General features: G+C 50.1%; 7 protein-coding genes across 7 annotated transcripts; 5 read left to right on the top strand and 2 right to left on the bottom strand.

The window, feature by feature from the left end:
- Positions 1–2,474: 2,474 nt before the first annotated feature.
- Z518_05813 (uncharacterized protein) lies at positions 2,475–3,714 on the top strand (the record flags this gene model as incomplete). The annotated part of the gene is made up of 2 exons (XM_013416624.1): positions 2,475–2,486; positions 2,608–3,714. The coding sequence occupies 2 exons, from the start codon at positions 2,475–2,477 to the stop codon at positions 3,712–3,714; spliced, it is 1,119 nt and encodes a 372-aa protein (XP_013272078.1).
- A 2,267-nt stretch (positions 3,715–5,981) lies between these two features.
- Positions 5,982–7,083, top strand: Z518_05814 (uncharacterized protein; the record flags this gene model as incomplete). Its single annotated transcript, XM_013416625.1, has 3 exons — positions 5,982–6,354; positions 6,483–6,622; positions 6,688–7,083. 3 exons carry the CDS (start codon positions 5,982–5,984, stop codon positions 7,081–7,083), a joined length of 909 nt encoding a protein of 302 aa, XP_013272079.1.
- Positions 7,084–7,163: 80 nt separating this feature from the next.
- On the bottom strand, positions 7,164–7,592 carry Z518_05815 (uncharacterized protein; the record flags this gene model as incomplete). The annotated part of the gene is made up of 1 exon (XM_013416626.1): positions 7,164–7,592. One exon carries the CDS (start codon positions 7,590–7,592, stop codon positions 7,164–7,166), a length of 429 nt encoding a protein of 142 aa, XP_013272080.1.
- Positions 7,593–8,004: 412 nt separating this feature from the next.
- Positions 8,005–8,817, top strand: Z518_05816 (NADH-ubiquinone oxidoreductase 19.3 kDa subunit, mitochondrial; the record flags this gene model as incomplete). The annotated part of the gene is made up of 3 exons (XM_013416627.1): positions 8,005–8,047; positions 8,115–8,723; positions 8,777–8,817. The coding sequence occupies 3 exons, from the start codon at positions 8,005–8,007 to the stop codon at positions 8,815–8,817; spliced, it is 693 nt and encodes a 230-aa protein (XP_013272081.1).
- Positions 8,818–9,527: 710 nt separating this feature from the next.
- Z518_05817 (uncharacterized protein) lies at positions 9,528–10,784 on the top strand (the record flags this gene model as incomplete). Its single annotated transcript, XM_013416628.1, has 3 exons — positions 9,528–9,767; positions 9,821–9,954; positions 10,010–10,784. 3 exons carry the CDS (start codon positions 9,528–9,530, stop codon positions 10,782–10,784), a joined length of 1,149 nt encoding a protein of 382 aa, XP_013272082.1.
- A 443-nt stretch (positions 10,785–11,227) lies between these two features.
- Z518_05818 (protein HIR1) lies at positions 11,228–14,654 on the top strand (the record flags this gene model as incomplete). The annotated part of the gene is made up of 5 exons (XM_013416629.1): positions 11,228–11,264; positions 11,374–11,448; positions 11,522–11,737; positions 11,794–14,505; positions 14,560–14,654. 5 exons carry the CDS (start codon positions 11,228–11,230, stop codon positions 14,652–14,654), a joined length of 3,135 nt encoding a protein of 1,044 aa, XP_013272083.1.
- Positions 14,655–16,468: 1,814 nt separating this feature from the next.
- Z518_05819 (GTP-binding protein YchF) lies at positions 16,469–18,009 on the bottom strand (the record flags this gene model as incomplete). Its single annotated transcript, XM_013416630.1, has 4 exons — positions 16,469–16,521; positions 16,582–17,077; positions 17,305–17,862; positions 17,935–18,009. 4 exons carry the CDS (start codon positions 18,007–18,009, stop codon positions 16,469–16,471), a joined length of 1,182 nt encoding a protein of 393 aa, XP_013272084.1.
- Positions 18,010–19,979: the final 1,970 nt, after the last annotated feature.

Raw genomic sequence — 19,979 nt, forward strand, 5'->3', positions numbered from 1 at the left:
AGATGTGCCATCATCGCATCCCGATTCAGCTGCCATTACGTGGCGGATTCGTTTTGGAACTCTTTGAGAAAATCTCGCTTCAGCAATCACACTGGCCGAAAGAACCGGATCTGTAGGAGTAAGACAAGCTGCCACAACGAAAAGCGGTGATCCCAGAAGTGCCGAGTCCAACGCTCACTGCAGTCGCTGTAATAATCCATCCAGCGATCATATTGGAACAGGAGCGCGACAATCATCCAGTGCCGTTTCATGAAGCCTGCTGGAAGATCAACGCCCACTGCGAAACACTCAGCTCTGGTGATGATCGTTGTAAGTTCTTGGATGATATTGTCTTCCCATTCAAATCTGTCAATCAGAACAAGTGCTGTGGCACCTCGAGGACCAAATATAATATCTGTGAGCGTTGCTAGACCCGGTCCGGAAACTTGGACTTGGTTTCGTATTCGCCTCAAGAACGATAGATGGAAGATTAAGAAAAATAGAAGGAGCAGATATAACAAGGTTCATCAGTTGGATGCGGACAATCATCTCCAGCTGTTGAACCCAGATAGACTTGCATCTCCCGATCCAGTCTATGATGATGCCTTGATACGTCAGTGGTGGCTTGAACAGACCTAAAGCAACTGTGGCAGCCAACGGGTGGAGCCCTGATGCTATCGCTTCGGGCGGCCATCTCTGGGGTTCTTCCGGCGAGGCAACAGGCTATTTTTAAGTGCCCTGCCCTTGCCGGTTTCCGTTATACGTTTGCACGATGCCCTTTTCCTCGGCTCGAGGCTTCTCCTTCATGTATCCATTCACGATTGGACCAGCGCTATGGAGAAAAAGCTCAAGAGAGACGGAGAAGATAGGATCTCATGTAAGCTGTCAATCAGTCTGTCTTCCGGATCAGCGGTGGCTCGAACTACATCGAAGAGTGGCAGAATGTGGACCACGACCCTGGCCTGATTATTTGTGATGGTCGAATGGGAGCGGCATTGAAAAAATCGGTCGATTATTGGGCCTGTTGGCATTTTCATTGGATGAAATATGGCGGAATAAAGGACCATTGTCATGGAACAGCAAGGTCCTTTTTGTCAAGCACAGTCTGCATCAGTTGTTTGACCAAGGAGCTTGATCAGCAACTCAACGGATCTCCTGACCGAGCATTTAATTTTAGTGGCGCAGGGTTTTGATTGTTGGGTCACGCTGATGATCAAACTGGTGACTTTCCGAGAGTTAGGCCGTGGGGTCGACTCGTTGGCAAAATGTCACGTTTGTGATCAAGGTATTTGCTTCCATGGTGCAGTAGAATGGCTCGGTTTGACCAATTGAGGGTGAGATGGCGGGAAATATGAGATAAAATGATGCCCAACGGATGAGGCAAACAGGTCGAGAGGACAATTGCTAATAGGAACGAGGTGGAGATGGAAATGAGCGTGGAGCTGAATCCTTCATGCTCTGTACCTTTGGGACTGGATGTTTGGGTGTATGAATTGGCGAATTCCGGGCGTGCCTGGTGGACTTCTACGGGGCCAAGATACCGAAACGGCATGCCCGGAGTCGACGGGGGGCCGCCTGGAGGCTGCCCCAGGGAAAACTGACCTGGGCGCTCTCCGGGTACTTACAGCAACAGTCGTAGGCGACCGTGCCGGTCTCGGAAGTCCCGCTGCTACAGTGATTTGCCGGTTCGCGTGGGCAGCAAAAAGGCAAACAACTAATTATACTCTGTAGTTAGAGCAAGCCAAGCAGACAGAACCCACCTTTACTACAAGGGCTGGGGATGCCACTTGGTGAGTGAAAAGGGTAACAGTGAAGTCTACTCATCGGTGAACAGTGTTCAGCAAATCAAAGGGCGCAAGCGAAAGTGGCACCGCCTCTTTTCACACTAGGAGTTCTGGCACTCCCACTCTGCAGAACCTCGCTCCTCCTTTTACGACAAGACTTACAACCACCACGTCTTCTCTTCATCCCTCATTCCCTCTCCCCTTCTGCAATTCATCCCTCTCGGTCTCATTTGGACCAGCTTGACGACTTGTGAGCACCGACTCACTTGTCATCGAGCTATTCAATTCACTTTTGGCCTTATCCAGCACTCGGTTAGTTAGTCATCTTTTCTTTCTTGCCGCACAGCCGCCGTCTCTCGCCTGCAACCCACCCTCAAATCTCAGACTTCCAATTGCACCTCAACTTCTTCTTTCCCTCTTCCCTCTTCTTCTCACCCCATTCTTACGCCTCAGAGCTCCGGCATGGTCACACCTACTTGAAGGGCCAGTCAGCAGCTTTGAAAACTTTGATGCACGTCCTCGTTGTCTGCTGTTCACAAGCCCCCTGCTAACGGACGTGAAAACAGGCTGAGATCGACATAATCTCGCGTTGCGTCCACAACCCTCCCGCAAACCACTCGAAATCCTCCAACGCCCTTATTTTCCCTCTAGAATCACCTCTTCCCTCGTCGATTTTATTGCAGCCTTCCTGCTGCTTGCCATACAGTCAAGATGACGACCATGGTATGTGATAGCCCTGCGATGTTTGGTTTCAGATCTGAGACTCGGCTGTCAAGAGTTGGAGCACAACATCACCCTTGAAATCATATCAGAAAATGTTCGTCTACTGATACCTTCTGTGCAGGATTTGCGTGTCGGTAACAAGTACCGTATTGGACGAAAGATTGGCAGCGGCAGTTTCGGCGATATCTACCTGGGCACCAACATCATCTCTGGTGAAGAGATTGCCATCAAGCTCGAATCCGTCAAGGCCAAACACCCCCAGTTGGAGTATGAAGCCCGTGTGTACAAGTCTCTCGCTGGCGGGGTGGGAATCCCCTTTGTCCGCTGGTTCGGCACTGAATGTGACTACAATGCCATGGTTCTCGACCTTCTCGGCCCTAGCTTGGAAGACTTGTTCAACTTCTGCAACCGCAAATTCTCCCTCAAGACTGTCCTCCTTCTGGCTGATCAACTCATTTCTCGAATCGAATACATTCACGCCAAGTCCTTTATCCATCGCGACATCAAGCCAGACAACTTCTTGATGGGCATTGGCAAGAGAGGCAACCAGGTTAATGTCATCGATTTCGGTTTGGCAAAGAAATACCGTGACCCCAAGACTCATTTCCATATTCCATACCGTGAGAACAAGAATCTGACTGGTACGGCGCGATATGCCTCGATCAACACTCACTTGGGCGTCGAGCAATCTCGTCGTGATGACATGGAATCTTTGGGCTATGTCATGCTCTACTTCTGCCGTGGTTCTCTTCCGTGGCAGGGCCTCAAGGCTGCGACCAAGAAACAGAAGTATGATCGTATCATGGAGAAGAAGATGACCACCCCCACCGAGGTTCTTTGCCGTGGATTCCCAAATGAGTTTGCCATCTACCTCAACTACACCCGTTCCCTCCGCTTCGATGACAAGCCGGACTACTCCTACCTGAGAAAGATCTTCCGGGACCTCTTTGTTCGAGAATCCTTCCAGTACGACTACGTGTTTGACTGGACTGTCTACAAATACCAGAAGAACGCTCAGGCCATTGCCCAGGCAGCCGGAAACCAACCCACCCAGGAGGAAGAGGAGAAGCCACGACGGGGCCACACGGGAACCCAGGCGGCGACGGGGGCTCCGACCCCTCATAATGCTTCCCAGGCCGGCAAACCAGCAGCCATATCCAGCTCCCGACGCAAGGTCATCGAACGCGGCACTAGCGGCAACGACCAGGGAGGAAGTGACAGGATGTGAGTACTGAAACCTTCGGTTCCGTGTAAGGGATCTCCTCTGCGTTCTGCTTCGGTTTGCGTAGAGGTTTACAATGGCATCTGACTAATCTCTAGTCTTCGACGTTAGGCTTCGTTCCGGAACAAGGATAACCACTGGCAACGGCGATTATCGTTGAATCGGAATGACGGCTTCGTGTGCTCGACACTGAACTCGTTTCTCCAACTCGGAAGACATTTATGTCAACACAATGGGTATGTCGGATCCGGCGCGGGGTTTGCTCTAGCACATGGCAAATCCGGAACGGAAATATGGGACAACGCAGACTTTTTATCTGAATGGCCACTCTGCTCAACTCCACATGCAATACGTTAACGACTACCAATGAGTTATGGGACTCGTCGACTCGTCATGAGCACGCTTGCATGTGACATCAGACATCAACGAAGTTTAGCGACATACGACAGTACATCAGCACCACTGCTGCCCATTCACGCAGGACTGATATGAGAGCTTTGATTCAACTATCGGCCTGCTCTACCACGACGGTCCAATATCGACCCTTTATCTATTTCGAAATCACCCACGACCAACTCTCCATACACCTCAGCAAGTTTTCCTTTTTGTTATTGGCTTCACGAATATGCACAAATAAAGAGTACTGTCTCATCGAATAAGATCATGGGAAGGAACGAAAATTAGCTCGAATTAGGCTTAAAAACGTCCCAGGCATGGAGATGCTCTGAATCCCTGTGGCGACTTCGAGTGAAATTTGAAGGAAACAGAAGCTGGCGATGGAATTGTTAGGGGCAGCTTCTGGGGAGGTTTATGGACAGTAACTCATTGCTTTCTGAGGAAATAACATAATTAGCGACGAGGCAAACAAGCCTCAGATCTGGCTAGCTAGTCCGAATCGTATTAATGTGCTAAAAAAAAAAAAAAAAAGCCTGCCTTTTCCCAACTGATTGGAGCAGTGATCAGCCACCACGGCGCCTTCTCATATGGCAGACTCTGATATTCGAGGCGCCAGTGGGCCTGTGACGATTGTAAGCAAGCTCTTTGGCCTTGGAGTTGAGGCTCTCGGTTGATCAATGTGCATCTGCGGGGGGACAGATGCATGGGCCACTCAAGCTGCTCTGACTTTTTTGGCTCAATCTGGTGCCACTTTGTCTTGCCAGCCACTCGAGTGACAGGCCATTTCGCTGGTTGAAGATTGAACTTCAAGGTTCTGAGACAAGTTAGAATGCATCTGTTTCAGGGGTAGCTCTTTTCGCTGACTACCACAGTGTCAAGTAAGGCGCACCTCTTTTTGCAGATCCAGATCCTGGATAGCGGCTAGGTCAGCAATTAAATGTAAACCTGCATTTCCCAGCCTGCGGTTTACCATCCACGGTCTTTGCCGACCTCCCTTTCCCTTTCGCTTACCAATTGACTGCTCATTGACATCCGACGAACCAGTATCCGAATCGAATGGACCTCGAAACGTGAGCTGCGGTTGACAAAGGGCCTTGGAAACTTCAGACCGACTTCCTCTGTCTCTCCCATACAAGCTGATCACCAGGTCGCCGGTTAGTTGTCGCCCTATCTCATCGGTTGTGTCGCTGCGCTTCCTTTATATTCCCCTTTTCTCATTGGACTCGAGAAAATGTGGCTAACCTCTGCACTCCAGCTGCCTTAGGATCGCAGAGATACGAACATCCTGTATGAGACTTGTTCAGTAATTAATATTCAAGACTCGGGTGTCGTTGGTGAGTCGGCGTTCATTTGTGCTCTGCTCGTGTCAAATTGCAGATTATTGGGTCTATGGGCCAAAGAGGAATCGTCTGCATTCCTGTGGGAGGTGTAAGAATATTTGCAGGCAGGCCCGGGATGACCATATAAATCGCGTGGAGTAGAGCGTGAGTCTTTACTTTCCCTAGTTCCTTCATCATTGAGGTTTCGTTCCATCGCAGGAATGATGACACTTGCAGAGCACATACAGCAGCTCGCTTCAGCCTTGTCATGATGTAGGAATTGCTGACATTGGAAAAACTAGGAATAGTTTGAAAGGATTCATGAATAGCATAGGAGACCAGCACGACTCACTATCTGACCAGATCCAGCTCCCACGTCTATTTCTTCGCGCCCCCCTCTGTGGTCGGAGTGCTGGCCTTGGACCCAGGGCTAACTTGGTTTTTAAAAAAAGAGAATAGATCACCTGTGACGGTCTCTGTGGACTTCACTGTAGCTCTGGTACATCTCTACGAACGCATATTCCGACTCCATTTAGCATACGTTGCTCAAACATTACAATGGTTGAGCTTCGCAAGCGTCCTCCTCCTAAGGAGACTGCCACGCCACCTCCAACAGCTAAACGTGGCAGCACCGCCAAAAAGCCAGCTGACAAGGCCAAAGAAACCATCACTTCAAAGGGTGGGAAGAAAAATGGCACTACTCCTGCTAAAGAACCGCTCACCAGCGTTGCTCCAATCCCCGACGTCGCTGTGAGAAGCGCCAATGGCAGAGTCAGTGGGAAAATTACAGTTGGCGAGACACTGGAGCTCGATGGGTTCGGCGGCACTGTCCAGACCAATGATGGGACCGATGTCACGCTGAAGGAGTTGTTGGAGAAGAGTCTTGCGGGTGTGGTCATTTTCACATATCCCAAGGCTAGTACACCTGGATGTAAGTGCTATCAAATGTCTGACACTCCTCATAAAAAAAAGGAAAGGAGGGGGGGTGGGTTTGATTAGAGTTAACACCTTCTTTGAATTGTGCTACGAGCAAGGACTAAGGGAACGGATTGATTATAGGCACAACTCAAGCATGTCTCTTCCGCGACAATTATGCCCCTATTACTGGAGCATCTCTCTCCGTCTATGGACTGAGCACCGATAGTCCCAAGGCAAATACGGCTTTCGTCACCAAGCAAAATCTACCTTATCCGCTTCTGGTATTATTCCTTCCCAACGTGCCTTGATCTAGGCGTTCAGGTGAAGCTGATACAGAGTTTTATAGTGTGACCCAAACGCCACGTTGACGTCTGCCATTGGCATGAAGAAGCCTGGCGCCGGCAAATCTACCACCAGAGGCGTTGTCATTATTGACAAACAGGGTGTCGTTCGTCTCTGGGATCAGGCAGGGCCAGCGAAGACTTTGGAGGCCGTGTTGGAATATATCAAGAATCAGGGAATGACTGAGACTGCCGCTCCAACGGCCGCCGCGGCTTCCCCGGCTGATAATCCCGTTGTTACCGAAGAGGCTGCGAAGCTGGCAGATCCAGATACTAAGATGAATGAGGTTCCTCTGGCGAAGACTCCATCGAAAGAAGAGCAGGAAGCTGCTGCGACTGCAGCAGAGGTGGGAGAGACTGCGGCCAAGATCGATGCCTCGGTCGATGAGCTCAAGCCATGATTCGTCCCTGTGAAGGCAGCATGAACACGTTCTGAGCCCATAGTGGATTTTTGTCCTGGTTGGCCGTTGATGGAGTGTTTTCATATGCTGGCGATTCCTGGTGTCCATGCTTTCCCTATTCTTTGCAGCTCATTAATGAATCTCTTGCTTGTGATCTCGGGGCTCTTGCCTCCGCAATTGGCGATTTGGAGAGGCGTTCGGTCGTCAGGTGCGTAGAACGGATTCAGCATGAGCTGGATATATGCCGTCTGAACGGCGCGGAAAGCCGGTTTCAAGTCAGCATCTCTCAATCCTACAACGGGCGGAAACCATTTCTTGTCTTCGTCCGGAGCTGGTGGGCGGCCCATCATATCTACTACAATAATAAATTTTATCCCCGTGTTCGTGAGCCAGCCATACGCAGCGAGTCGTTCGTCAATGGCTTGTAGAAGACCTAGGTCTTGGTCGACAGTTTTGGTCTGTGAGCGGATGTCGAATATGTCTAGGCAGGAGTTGAGGAGGAACGTCATATCCAGGTCTTCGTCTTCGTGCGGCGGGAAGAGAGAGATGTGTAGCGGGTTGTCCTGAGGAGAGTGTTAGTGTTTAGGTAGTAAGATTGTAGGCGGCAATGGGCTTGCATGTTTGCCGATGATGCCAATGCAAGCAATGGCTGGCGCCGAATTGAGAGCCATCAAGTAATAGAGGTCAAAGACTTGGTAGGAGTTGAAAGTATTGATAAAAGTTATCGCCGCTCGGAGGGCTGTGAACGAAGGAAAAACCAGCCAATGAACGAGCTTGGAATGTGATTTGCTCCGTGGAGCGAACCCCGAGCGAGGTATTATCAATTACAACTGTCCTTTCCTCTCCTCGACGCTCTCTTCGGTTCTTCTCAGCGTCCAAATCTCCCCTCTCTTTGACAGTAACGTCGCCTCTTCTAGCAAGATGATGTCTCTATCGAGGACAGTGGCTCCTCGAGCCCTCCGAGGTACGAACTTCAACGTCAAAAGCTCCTTGGCACGACCTTGGGAACGTCCTAATTGACAATTCCACAGCTTCCACCACGGCTCCCTTCTCATTAATTCGCGCAGTTCCCGCTGCCTCGATTTCCTCTTCGTCCTCGAAATCCGCAACTTCTGTTACACCGGCTCCAACCTCGGATGATACGTCGCGATTACCAGTAACGGGTGGCATTCGTCGCGAAGTGCCCCTTCCCTCTCAAGAGAAGAAACAAGGCGCCATGCAATATGCCCTCACTACACTGGACCAGATCGCCAATTGGGCACGACAAGGCTCATTGTGGCCTGTGACTTTCGGTCTTGCGTGCTGCGCCGTCGAAATGATGCACCTGTCTACACCCCGCTACGATCAAGATCGTCTTGGAATTATTTTTCGAGCTTCTCCCAGACAGAGTGATGTGATGATTGTGGCCGGTACTCTCACGAATAAGATGGCTCCCGCCTTGAGGCAGGTCTATGATCAGATGCCCGATCCCAGATGGGTTGTTAGTATGGGAAGTTGTGCGAACGGAGGTGGTTATTATCATTATAGTTACAGTGTCGTGAGGGGATGCGATCGGATTGTCCCGGTTGATATTTATGTTCCCGGGTGTCCGCCAACGAGCGAGGCCTTGATGTATGGCATTTTCCAGCTACAGAAGAAGAGTATGTTGTCTCTCTCCCCCCCTTGGTCTTCTCATGGCTAACCAGGATTTCAGTGAGACATACTCGGATCACGAGGCTTTGGTACAGACAGTAGCCCGAACGAACGGAAAATTCAAAAATGATATCCACACTTTCGTTTGGCGGGTACGGTGTTTTCGGGCAGGGTCGTCCGGCCTGTGTTTCCCACTCCGTGAAATATGTACAGAAGAATTTGGACTTTGGCCCCAGAGTCTTAATTTCCCAACTTTGCAAGAGATTTCGAACTTGTGGTTAGTTTTCGCCTCTTCCACCAATGTGATGATATCTTGGCCTGAATTCCCGGTCATATGAAATAGCCAACCCAGAGTAAGACGCTGTTATTGGCTGTTAATATATGCGTTGTTCAATATCCTCGTACCAGCCAGTGTTGTTCAAAAAAGAATTGTGCGTGTGTTGGAGGGGAAGGAAAGGTGGAAAAGGTAGTTACTCAAAATCAACTCAACGCTCGTCGGCAAATCGAAATATAAAATGAAAGAAAGGCCTCTTGTGCGGGAAAACGTAGATCCGCTTCGGCGCAAACCTTACCACTTGATTGGACAACCGGTCCTCACAAGAGATCGTCTCTTCGGCTGCCTTGTCCGCAACTATTCTCCCTCTCTCGCAACCGCATACTACCTATTCCTCCTTCGGGACGGCTGTGTCGTACCAGATACTATTATGGAGGTTTCGAAAGTAGCTGTGCGAAGTCTTCCTCGCCAGGGCTCCCTCCTACCCCCTACACGTCGATATAAAGATCTTCCATCTGCTATGCTAGCGTGCTCGCCTATGATAGTACGGAGCCGGAGACAGTTCACGACAAATTCGAATCTATCATATCCTGGTCCTCCGGGGATGAGCCTCGGAAGTTCTTCTGGTGGGCCGACCTACTTTCAGCGACAGTCCAGCCTTCCTGCAAATACCATCATTCGATTTGTCCCTCAACAAACTGCCTGGATTGTGGAGCGAATGGGGAGATTCAATCGGATACTGGAACCTGGGTTGGCCATTCTGATGCCAATCATTGACGTATGAATCACCTGCGATGAATTGGAAGAGCGAAGAACTAACGTCTGAGGAAGCGTATTGCATATGTCCAGTCCTTGAAAGAATCCGCGATCGAGATCCCGAGCCAGAGCGCCATTACTGCGGACAACGTCACATTAGAACTGGATGGTGTGCTATACACAAGGGTCTTCGATGCATACAAAGCGAGGTATATTGCCAGGGTCGTTTCGCGAGGGAGTGAGTGCTGGCTAAGATCATTCTAGCTACGGCGTCGAGGACGCTGAATACGCCATTTCACAACTTGCGCAGACCACGATGCGATCCGAAATAGGTCAGCTCACGTTAGATCATGTCCTCAAAGAACGAGCAAATCTGAATGCAAATATTACGCAAGCGATCAACGAAGCTGCACAAGAATGGGGTGTGGTGTGCCTGAGATACGAGATTCGAGATATCCATGCGCCGGACGGCGTCGTGGCTGCCATGCACAGACAAGTTACCGCCGAGCGATCAAAGAGAGCTGAAATTCTGGACTCAGAGGGTCAAAGGCAGAGTGCGATCAACATTGCTGAAGGTCGAAAGCAGTCGGTCATTCTGGCTTCCGAGGCTTTGAGGTCAGAACAAATAAATATGGCATCTGGTGAGGCGGAAGCTATCCTATTGAAGGCGCAGGCGACAGCTCAGGGGATTGATGCTGTCGCAAATGCGATCAGACGAGGCGAAGCGAGCGCTCAAGGTGCCGTTAGTCTGAGCGTCGCGGAGAAGTATGTGGAAGCGTTCAGTAACCTCGCTAAACAAGGTACGGCAGTCGTGGTTCCAGGCAATGTTGGCGATATTGGTGGTATGATTGCTAGTGCTATGGCTGTCTATAGCAAGGTGAATGAGGGGCAAAAGAAGAGCATGGAACCTATGGCCGTGGCGGCACCCACGAAAGATGTCGGTGAAGAGGTGATTGAAGCGGCCCAGAAAGGAGATGCGAAAGAGGTCGCTCATACTGTTCTTGAAGGATTCGAGAAGACGAGAGAGTCGAGAACTTGAGGCGGGAGGGACATCATTCATATTTGGAAAAGCGAGAATTCCTTCTGCTCCTTCAAAATTCAACGAGAGCGAGGGCGAGGGCGCGTCTGCGTGTATTATCAGAAACAGGTCTCTAAAAGTCCGTAGCGATGTATAAGATAACAAGCCAGTATTCTGAATAGTAAAACCTTTGAAAATGTCAGAGTCTCCCTCGAGGATCCTCAGCCTTATTGGTCAATGCTGGGCATGTCAAAACCCAAACTGCGAACCTGCAGCCGATATCCAGACAATAGACATGGACATCGCTCTTCGCTCCAACACGACAATCCTCGCTTTTCTCCTCCACACTAATACATTGTCCGACTTCCTCAATCTCATTGTCATTCGCGTTGTCCTATCCTCCACTGTGAACCTTCTTTTCCCCTTCGCAATGCTCCTCCGACGGCCGCAGGGATAGTTTCGCGATGCATATCATCAAGCCAATCTGGCTCACGCATGGAGGTACGACCTGCTCGTAGACAACGATCCTCCTGAACGCGTCACAAAGCGCGTCAATACAGTCGCATGATCCTCGCAGAATGTTGAAATGGCTAACCATGGACATCAATAGGCGAAAAGAAAGACTTCGAGGTCTATAGCTGCCACGTTTCCCCGGACGGCAAACGCCTGGTCACTGCAGCCGGTGGTATGTTTAATTTCGCCTTTTCACTATTGTCTCTACTGTGTCGGAATGAAACGGGCATACTGACTCTTTCAAGACGGCTATGTGCGAATATGGTCGACGGAAGCGATCTACAACGCCGCAAATGCGACATATGACAAGCCTAAGCAGTTGGCGTCGATGAGCTACCACTCCGGCACGATCCATACGGTTCGATTCTCACCTGGAGGGAAATTTCTGGCTTCCGGGGCCGATGACAAGATTGTTTGCATATACACACTTGACCCGAGTCCTCCGAGTCATGCTGCATTTGGTTCGTTGATCAGATGGCATTCTGGGAGAGAATATTTGCGCTGAGAGATCATCCAGGTTCGAACGAGGCACCTCCGGTCGAAAATTGGCGCATTTTCCGAAGACTGATTGGTCATGACAATGATGTTCAAGATCTGGGCTGGTCATACGATGGCACCATCCTGGTGTCGGTCGGCCTGGACTCGAAAGTCGTGGTATGGTCTGGCTTTACCTTTGAGAAGTTGAAGACGCTGCCAAATCACTCCAGTCATGTCAAGGGCATTACTTTCGATCCTGCCAATAAATATTTTGCTACAGCCAGTGATGACCGGTCCATTCGAATATTCAGATTTACCTCTCCGACGCAAAATTATACCACCCACGACGCGGTGAACAATTTTATTCTAGAGCAGACAATTGTTCAGCCTTTTGTCAACTCCCCCCTCACGACATATTTCCGAAGATGCTCATGGGCCCCAGACGGACAACATATTGCCGCTGCCAACGCTGTCAATGGGCCCGTTAGCGCCGTTGCTATCATCAATCGAGGTACATGGGACGGCGACACCACCTTGATCGGCCATGAAGGCCCGGTGGAAGTTTGTGCATTCTCCCCCAGACTCTATGGACAAGAGCCACCGAGTCGACCATTGTCTGAGGGTCATGTCGGTGCTCATACGACGGTAATCGCCTGTGGAGGAGCGGACAAGTGCTTGAGTATCTGGACGACGAATAATCCGCGACCCCTTGTCGTGCAACAAGATGTCGCCAACAAACCCATTTCTGACCTAGCGTGGAGTCCCGATGGCCAGACTGTTTTCGCTACGGCTTTGGATGGCACGATCTTAACCATCATGTTTGAGCCCGGCGAATTAGGCTATGCTCGTCCGATTGAAGAGAATGACCGGTCGCTTACTAAGTTTGGCACTTCGAGAAAGGGACTTGGCTTTCCGGAGACGACAGATGCCCTATTGCTTGAGGAGATGAGTAAAGCAGGCGAACTGAAGGGTGTGGAAGGGCGAATGGGGGCCTTGATGGGTGATCTCCATTCCTCTCAACCAGCTACGGCAAATGCCACTTCGACGACAAATGGTGCTACGACGACAGAAAACCTGGCAAATGGGACGGAAACAACCATAAATGGTCATGCAGCGGCGAAGGCACAAGACGATCAAACGCAGGCCAAACTCGATCGACTCAAGAACCGGGTCGAGATCACGAAGGATGGTAAAAAGAGGATACGGCCATTATTGGTGTCTGGAACTGGCGGAGCTGAGTCTTCTTTGCCCCAGACGAAACTTGTTAGTGCAAGTACGAATGTACAGACGCTTGATGCACCACAGTCGATTTTGGACCTGTCGAAGCCATTTGATGGTCTTCCCAAGGGAGGCTTAGCGGCTCTTCTACTCGGAAATAAGAGGAAATATGCGCACATAGAAGGCGAGGAAGAAGGCACCACCGAGAAACGAGTAGTGGCTGCGAGCCAAAAGGGAGCCACACCTATTGTTGTGAATGGCGCCGATGGATTACTCCCGGCTCAACCTCAGCCAACCCCGAGTGGGCAACAGGTCACTCCAGATTTCATTCGACCGGCCGTCGCCAACCAGGCCTTGAGTGTGAGTCAGCTTCGACTCGCGGTTCCCAAAGTTAGAGCACACATTGTGCAAGGTATCGATCCAGCAGGGAATCCAGGTGACGTTTCCAGTGACGCTGCGAGCAAATCGAGAGTCGAATTCGTCTTCGAGGCTCGAAATCCGGCGGGCGCTTCTCTAACTCAAAGACCACAAGATAGAGAGCCTTGTCGGATTACTCTTACCCGAAAAGACCAGCCGCTCTGGCAGGATTTCCTCCCGCGTGCGGTTCTCCTCGTCACTGGAAACCAAAACTTCTGGGCTGCCGCAGACGAGACTGGGTCGATATACCTCTGGACGCCTTACGGCCGACGGCTGAACAGTGCCCTGGTGATGGAAGCCCAGCCCGTTATTCTGGCGTCATATAATTCCTGGCTGCTGTGTATCACGGCCGTGGGTATGTGTTATGTCTGGAACGTCAAGACCCTGTCTTCACCTCACCCCCCCGTGTCACTTGCTCCGGTGCTTGACGCAGCAGTTCATTCTCTTACTGCTCATCCAACAGGGACCCCGGCTATCACCCAAGCTCGATTGAACTCTGAAGGGCGTATCATCATCAGCTTATCGAATGGTGATGGCTATGCGTACTCACCCCAGATGTACTGCTGGCAGCGTCTGTCCGAAGTTTGGTGGGCGGTCGGCAGTCAGTATTGGAATACGACTGATTCTTCAGTGGGCAATATTCAGTCTTCAAAAGCCAAAAGCAATTTTGACAAGACCGTAGAGGTTTCTTCTGGAATTATTCCTTGGCTTGAAAGAAACACGACGGCAGAAACACTTCTACGTGGTCGGGCGTACTTCTTGCAGAGAATCATCAAGGTTTTGTTGTCCCGAGAAGGCTTCGAGAGTTTTGAGTCTGGTGTTTCAATAGCTCATCTGGAAAACCGGATCGCTGCGGCACTTATGCTCGGTGCGAAGGACGAGTTTCGGATATACCTGCTCATGTATGCGAAACGCCTGGGAGCGGAAGGACTAAGATTAAAAGTCGAGGAGCTTCTTCGTACATTGATCGGGGGCATCGTCGAGCAATCAGATCAAGAAGGCGAAAGCACAGCGGCCACCATGAACGTCGTAGAGGGCCGCAATTGGCAAGAAGATTCCAAGACAATCTGCGGATGGTCTCGAGAAGAACTGCTCAAGGACGTTGTCTTGCTACTTGGTATGTTATCTCTCGACCCGCTATTATCGAGGTGCAATCGCTGACTTATCGCAGGAAAACATCGAGATCTTCAACGCGTCATTGTACCTTATGCAAGAATGCTCCATATTGTGGAGTCGATGGAGGATCAAGATCAGATGGCGTTGTAAAGGTCCTTGATATCTTCACGTCGGCGCAAGGGATTGTGAAAAACCTTTTTTGTGTTGGTGGGAGGGGACCCTCCAGTAAGCGATCAAGATATGTGGCATCCGGATGAGGTTGGGACATTGTAATCACCAGGGAGGTGAATGGTTTGGGAGCTCTCGCGGAATAAGTTTACTGGACATGAAAACTGAGGTGCACATTGCTAGCGGTTGAACTGAATGAGTTGACTGACCTTTCTACTCAAGTGCAGGATGAGAATGAATCGCTTCACCTCACTCATCTACCAGGCCCTTCCTCCAAACACAGTACTTTCCAGCTCTGTGGAGACCACTATATCCTGACCTGACTGATATCGATCATTTTCAGAATGGAAGCCAGCCAGATCCCGGATAACCTCACCTCGACTTGTCTATAGCAGAACCCGACACGTTAATCCCAGCACCTTGCGATGGATCCTCGTCATACCACCTCGCCAACTTGGATTGCACAGTCCTCTCTTACAACTACCCGCTAAAAGGCGAAAGGACAAAACGTTCTAGGATATCCTGCAACCCATAGACTCGGGCCCGGCAGAAGGAAGATATGTTCCTATGCAACGATGGCTGAAAGAGAACACAGAACACATCGGGAGGCGGACCGCCACCGAGGCTTTTCTCATCACGACCCCGAGCCGTACTGGTTAGTTTAGCATGCAATGAGGAGCCAAAAGACATTCTGAGTATGAGACAGTTGAAGTTCCATTGGAAAAGGAAGCACCGGTATCCCTGGATCTTTTTCAATGAAAAACCATTCAGCGATGAGTACAAGCTCCCAACATAGCCCATTTCACTTCTTTCGATCAAGAGGCACTCATATCTATCGTGCAGGCCAACTACCTCGAACATCACATCTTCAATACCATGATTCGCTCGACTATATGGGCACCAACCCCTCTCTTACCACAGCACGATCTTGACTCGACAGTGGCTTCTTCTACTGCCACCCTACTCTCTGACTACAACGCCCGCTCCTTCGCCTCTCGAACTTTGAGCTCGGGTTGCTCTGTTTCTTCCGCGATGGGCCTGATGCGTGCTTTGACTCTCGAGACGCCTCGGCCGGGTTTACTATGCACGCTTCGGTGATGCGCCTTGCCACACGCTTTCCGTAGCTATGTTCGTGCCGAAATTCGCCGTCTGGTTCTTCGGAGATATTGGCTCTCAGCATGACATTGCGAGACATCATCCGCCGCCTGTGCAACCAACAAGAATGGAGAGTCCGCAAGTCAGGCGGGTGGATACGAGTATAATATTGTGGTTGGGGGTAAGTGGTTAGAGAAGTACGAGGGGTGGAGCCAGGAGTGGGTATTTGCTTGATGGGACAATTTTACAGCTAAGATGGAAGGCCATGCTCCTTTACTCTTCCCGAGCTTTTTGCCCGAGTACTTGTGCACACGAACGGGGCCAGAAGTCGGACAGGAATTTCCTTTTCTAACAGGGAAATTCAATGAGAAGATTCGGGAATAAAACTCTTCGTTTTAGCTGCCTCTTTTGTTTGGCTGTGGATTGGACGACGATAATTTGTCCCTGACTGGGCGAATTTTATGGCATTATTAGCATTGCTCTGGTAATAGCAGGAAGGTCTCGCCGATTTTGAGTTGACTCAAATGGCCTTGCTCAGTTCAGGTACCTCTGGTTAAAAGTCCATTCCCATGTTGACCGGGCCGTGAAAGCATGAGCGTGCAAGAATGTTGCAGCGAACGAGCCTCGAGTGGGTCCGCTCAGTCGAGCTCCACCTTTAACTTGATTTCCGCGCCTCATAGACGAGAATAATCAACGGACCTCTAAGCCTTTGCAGCACCAGCTTTAATAAGGATAATATCACCGTCTTCTACGACTGTAACCCCACAAGGTTAGCATCGAAGGAAATGAAAGAGAGAGACAGAGATGAGCTTACCATAATCCTTACCCTTGGTCATGACCTTTCCAGCTGCCCTCACGGCATTTTCATCACCATACTCTTTCAATGTCTCGTAATTATACACGATACATTGAATGAAGGTCTTTTCAAAGTCCGTGTGGATTACTCCAGCGGCCTGTGGTGCTTTGGTACCTTTGCGTATCGTCCATTGCCGCACTTCGTCCGAACCTGTGGTGAAGAAGCTCGCTAGGTTCAGCGCTTGACGCATCGTGACAATGACTTTGGGCAGTGCAGACTTGGTGCCGAGGTTTTTGCATTCTTCGTTGGCTTCTTCTTCCGACATGGCGGCCAGACGTTCTTCGAATGAGACAGAGATGGGGATGACGGGGTCGCCTGCTGCGTTGGTCTTGATCCACTCCATGACCTTGGGCAGATGTTTGTTTTTCTGCCGCAGATAGTCCTTTTCCGACAAGTTGATGAGGTACACAACGGGCTTGGCTGTGAGGAGGAAGAGGGGGTTGATGACTTCGACCTTTTGGGGCCATGTCCGTCAGCCACGTTTTTGAATGGGAGGAAGATTAAAATTGGGGGACAGCGTGGCTTCAGGGTTGGACTTTCTCTCATAACAGTCTCAAACGTGAGATGTCAAACGAGTCTGCTGTCGAAGAGCTGGGATTATGTCGAGCTAATTGCTCTTGTTCATCATGATAACCGTGTCGACATGGGGTGTTCTTCAGACGACCAAAAAAATCAACTCACCTCTTTTGGACCCCAGTCACCTTTCCGTACATCCTTACCGTCTTTCAACCAAGCAAGGATCTTATCCACGGTGGCCTCATCTTCCCTTAGCTTCTTCATTTCCAAGCTCTGACCACCTCTTCTCGTCTGTTTCGACAAGTTTTCTTTGGCCTTCTCCACGAACTCAATGTCCTTTAATCGCAATTCTTCGGAGATGATGTCTAGATCTCGAGTTGGGTTGACGTCTCCTTCAACATGAATGATTTCAGCATCGTCGAAACATCGCACGACCTGAAAGATTGCGTCGACGGCTCTGATATGTGATAAGAAAGCATTTCCCAGGCCAGCGCCGGTCGAGGAGCCTCGAGTCAGACCGGCGATATCATAGACTGTCAGGTTCGCTGGAACTTGGGACTTGGGCTTGTAGTGTGCGCAGAGCCAATCATACCGGGCATCAGGGACGATGACTCGAGCCTCTTCAGGATCTATGGTCGCGTAAGGAAAGTTGGCAGGGTTGCCCAGGGAGCATTTGGTGATGGCTTGGAAGAGAGTAGATTTGCCGACATTAGCCAGTCCAACCTGCCGACATGATTGTCAGTCTTTTAACATCCTTTGCGGACAAATATCTTGCTGCCGGCTCTGCCTACATACGATACCGCTCTTCAAGTTATTGCCCGGCCTGCCTAACAGGATCTTTTCTTCCTTGATAGCTTTCTTGGGAGGCATCTTTTTCTTCGCGTAACTGCGTCTTTGGGAACTGACGTTGAGGAGAAGGGTGACAGTCGTCTTCCGAAGTGTTGACTTGGAGCAGTGATCAAGTGCAGATCCGGCTGCAAAAATTGAAATGCGGAGGGGAGAAGTGAAAAGGGTCCCAAGAGGGTTGAAGGGGAGCGTGGTGGTGAGGGTGTTTGCGGTCTCGAGGCAGAAAGCGCTCGAGATCTGTGCGACAATGGGAATGTCAAGGTCAAAGCAAGTCTTGTAGAGCGGCACTTTCAAGATGCGTGCCGTCTGACTTTTTGCCAGGCAGATTCAAATGCCAAAGAAGGTCAAAAATCTTGCCGCCCTGTGTTCACCACTCACCTCCAAAATTATACTTGGGGGACATTCCACCAGAGGGCAAGTACCTTGCAAGGACATTGATTCCATCGGTACTTCACACGTCTACCTAAGTCGGTGGTATACGAGAGGTCATCCTCGGGCTACTGAAGTTGAACCCATGGTGTCTAGGGACGAGAAAATCTTTGCATCCATTAAAGCCATCGGTCCAGCAATCTCACGATCTCAGCACGAAGGGATAGTCTCCACCATCCACAACACATATCAGACCGTCTTCGGGCACCTAGCCTGGTCGTCTTGTGCAAACTTGAATTGAAAGAGTGCGCTCTGGCTTTCCAAATGAATGCATGATAGAGCCCATCCATATACCTATCTAAACAATGTCCGTCAGCGCTGCTGCCTGTTGTAGCCTAGCATACAACCCACCCCCACAAGCATATGGCAGCGTGGCGCTGACAATGGGTCAACATCGTCCATCTCGAATTCTGCAGATCCATCTTTTAAACGCATGGGGAAATTTGTTCTGACTTTGGATTGGACATTGGGAGGCTTGATGGCTGATATCGCCAAGTGCAATACATTCCAGAATGCCATTTTTGTTTCTTCGAGCTCGAGCTCAGCCGACAGAAAGGGTCGTCATGAAGCTCACGCAGTCAATTTGATGGGTTTGTCGATATCTGCGATCGTTAGCTTGCGAATCGGAGTTCAGACCGTCAGATCTGCAGGCGTTTCTTGATGGATGACTCGGGCATTGTGCGCAGTTGGGAATGCGCATCGACTTTCTATCACAATAAAGTCCACTACTTTGCCCCATATATGGAGTCTTTCATCGATGGGCGGATTGAAGCTCAGCGACAAACATTACAGGCCGTCTCGCGGCCATTGTGGCTCGTTTGTATATTTTACGGTGGTCTGATTTGGAATCCGGGGGACGAAAGATTCGTCCGAGAAGAGAACTAGTCGCGGAAAGGCTCTGTCTCCTCAATCAGTGCAGTCGAACTGCCTCTCAGAGAGCAGCATATGTGAGTTGGGCGTTTGCGACTGCAGCAAGCTAGCCACATGCACCTGTGCTGCGACCAGCATTCAGGAGATGTTCTGTCTTCCACGAGCCGTAAAGCATTGCACACAATTGATGAGGCAAGCATGAAGAGACTTGATGTGGATTCAACATCTGTGTCCATTTCCTGAACCATAAATTGCACTAAATCATGCATGTTCACCTCCAGAGGAGGGTTGCAATGCAGATTCGTGATGAGTGAAAGGTTCAGCAGATGCTGTAACGCCTCCTGCAAATGGATTGGGGATAGAAAGAGTCGGGAGAGGGAATCTAGAATTGACGGATTGACCAAACCATCCATGGCGCTCTGTGTACCTTTCCGAGGGTCAATTCTGCAAGGTATGAGTGGGCCATTGATATGCTTGACGATCCTCTGTCCCAGACTCGTTTTCGGAGCATGTATAGAATGTGTCAGGACGTTATCCGAGGATTTCTTGGCCGAAGTCCACTCAATAAATCCTTTGAGGATGAGATCAATTTGGATCCTCTCTGCATCGAAAAAGGACAGTAACTTCAACAGGTTGTTGGCGTTGAATTGATGCTATCTACCTGCCCTGTGATCAATAAGTCACCTAAACAGAGG

This window comes from Rhinocladiella mackenziei (genome assembly GCF_000835555.1).
Source record: "Rhinocladiella mackenziei CBS 650.93 unplaced genomic scaffold supercont1.4, whole genome shotgun sequence".
NCBI lineage: Eukaryota > Fungi > Ascomycota > Eurotiomycetes > Chaetothyriales > Herpotrichiellaceae > Rhinocladiella > Rhinocladiella mackenziei.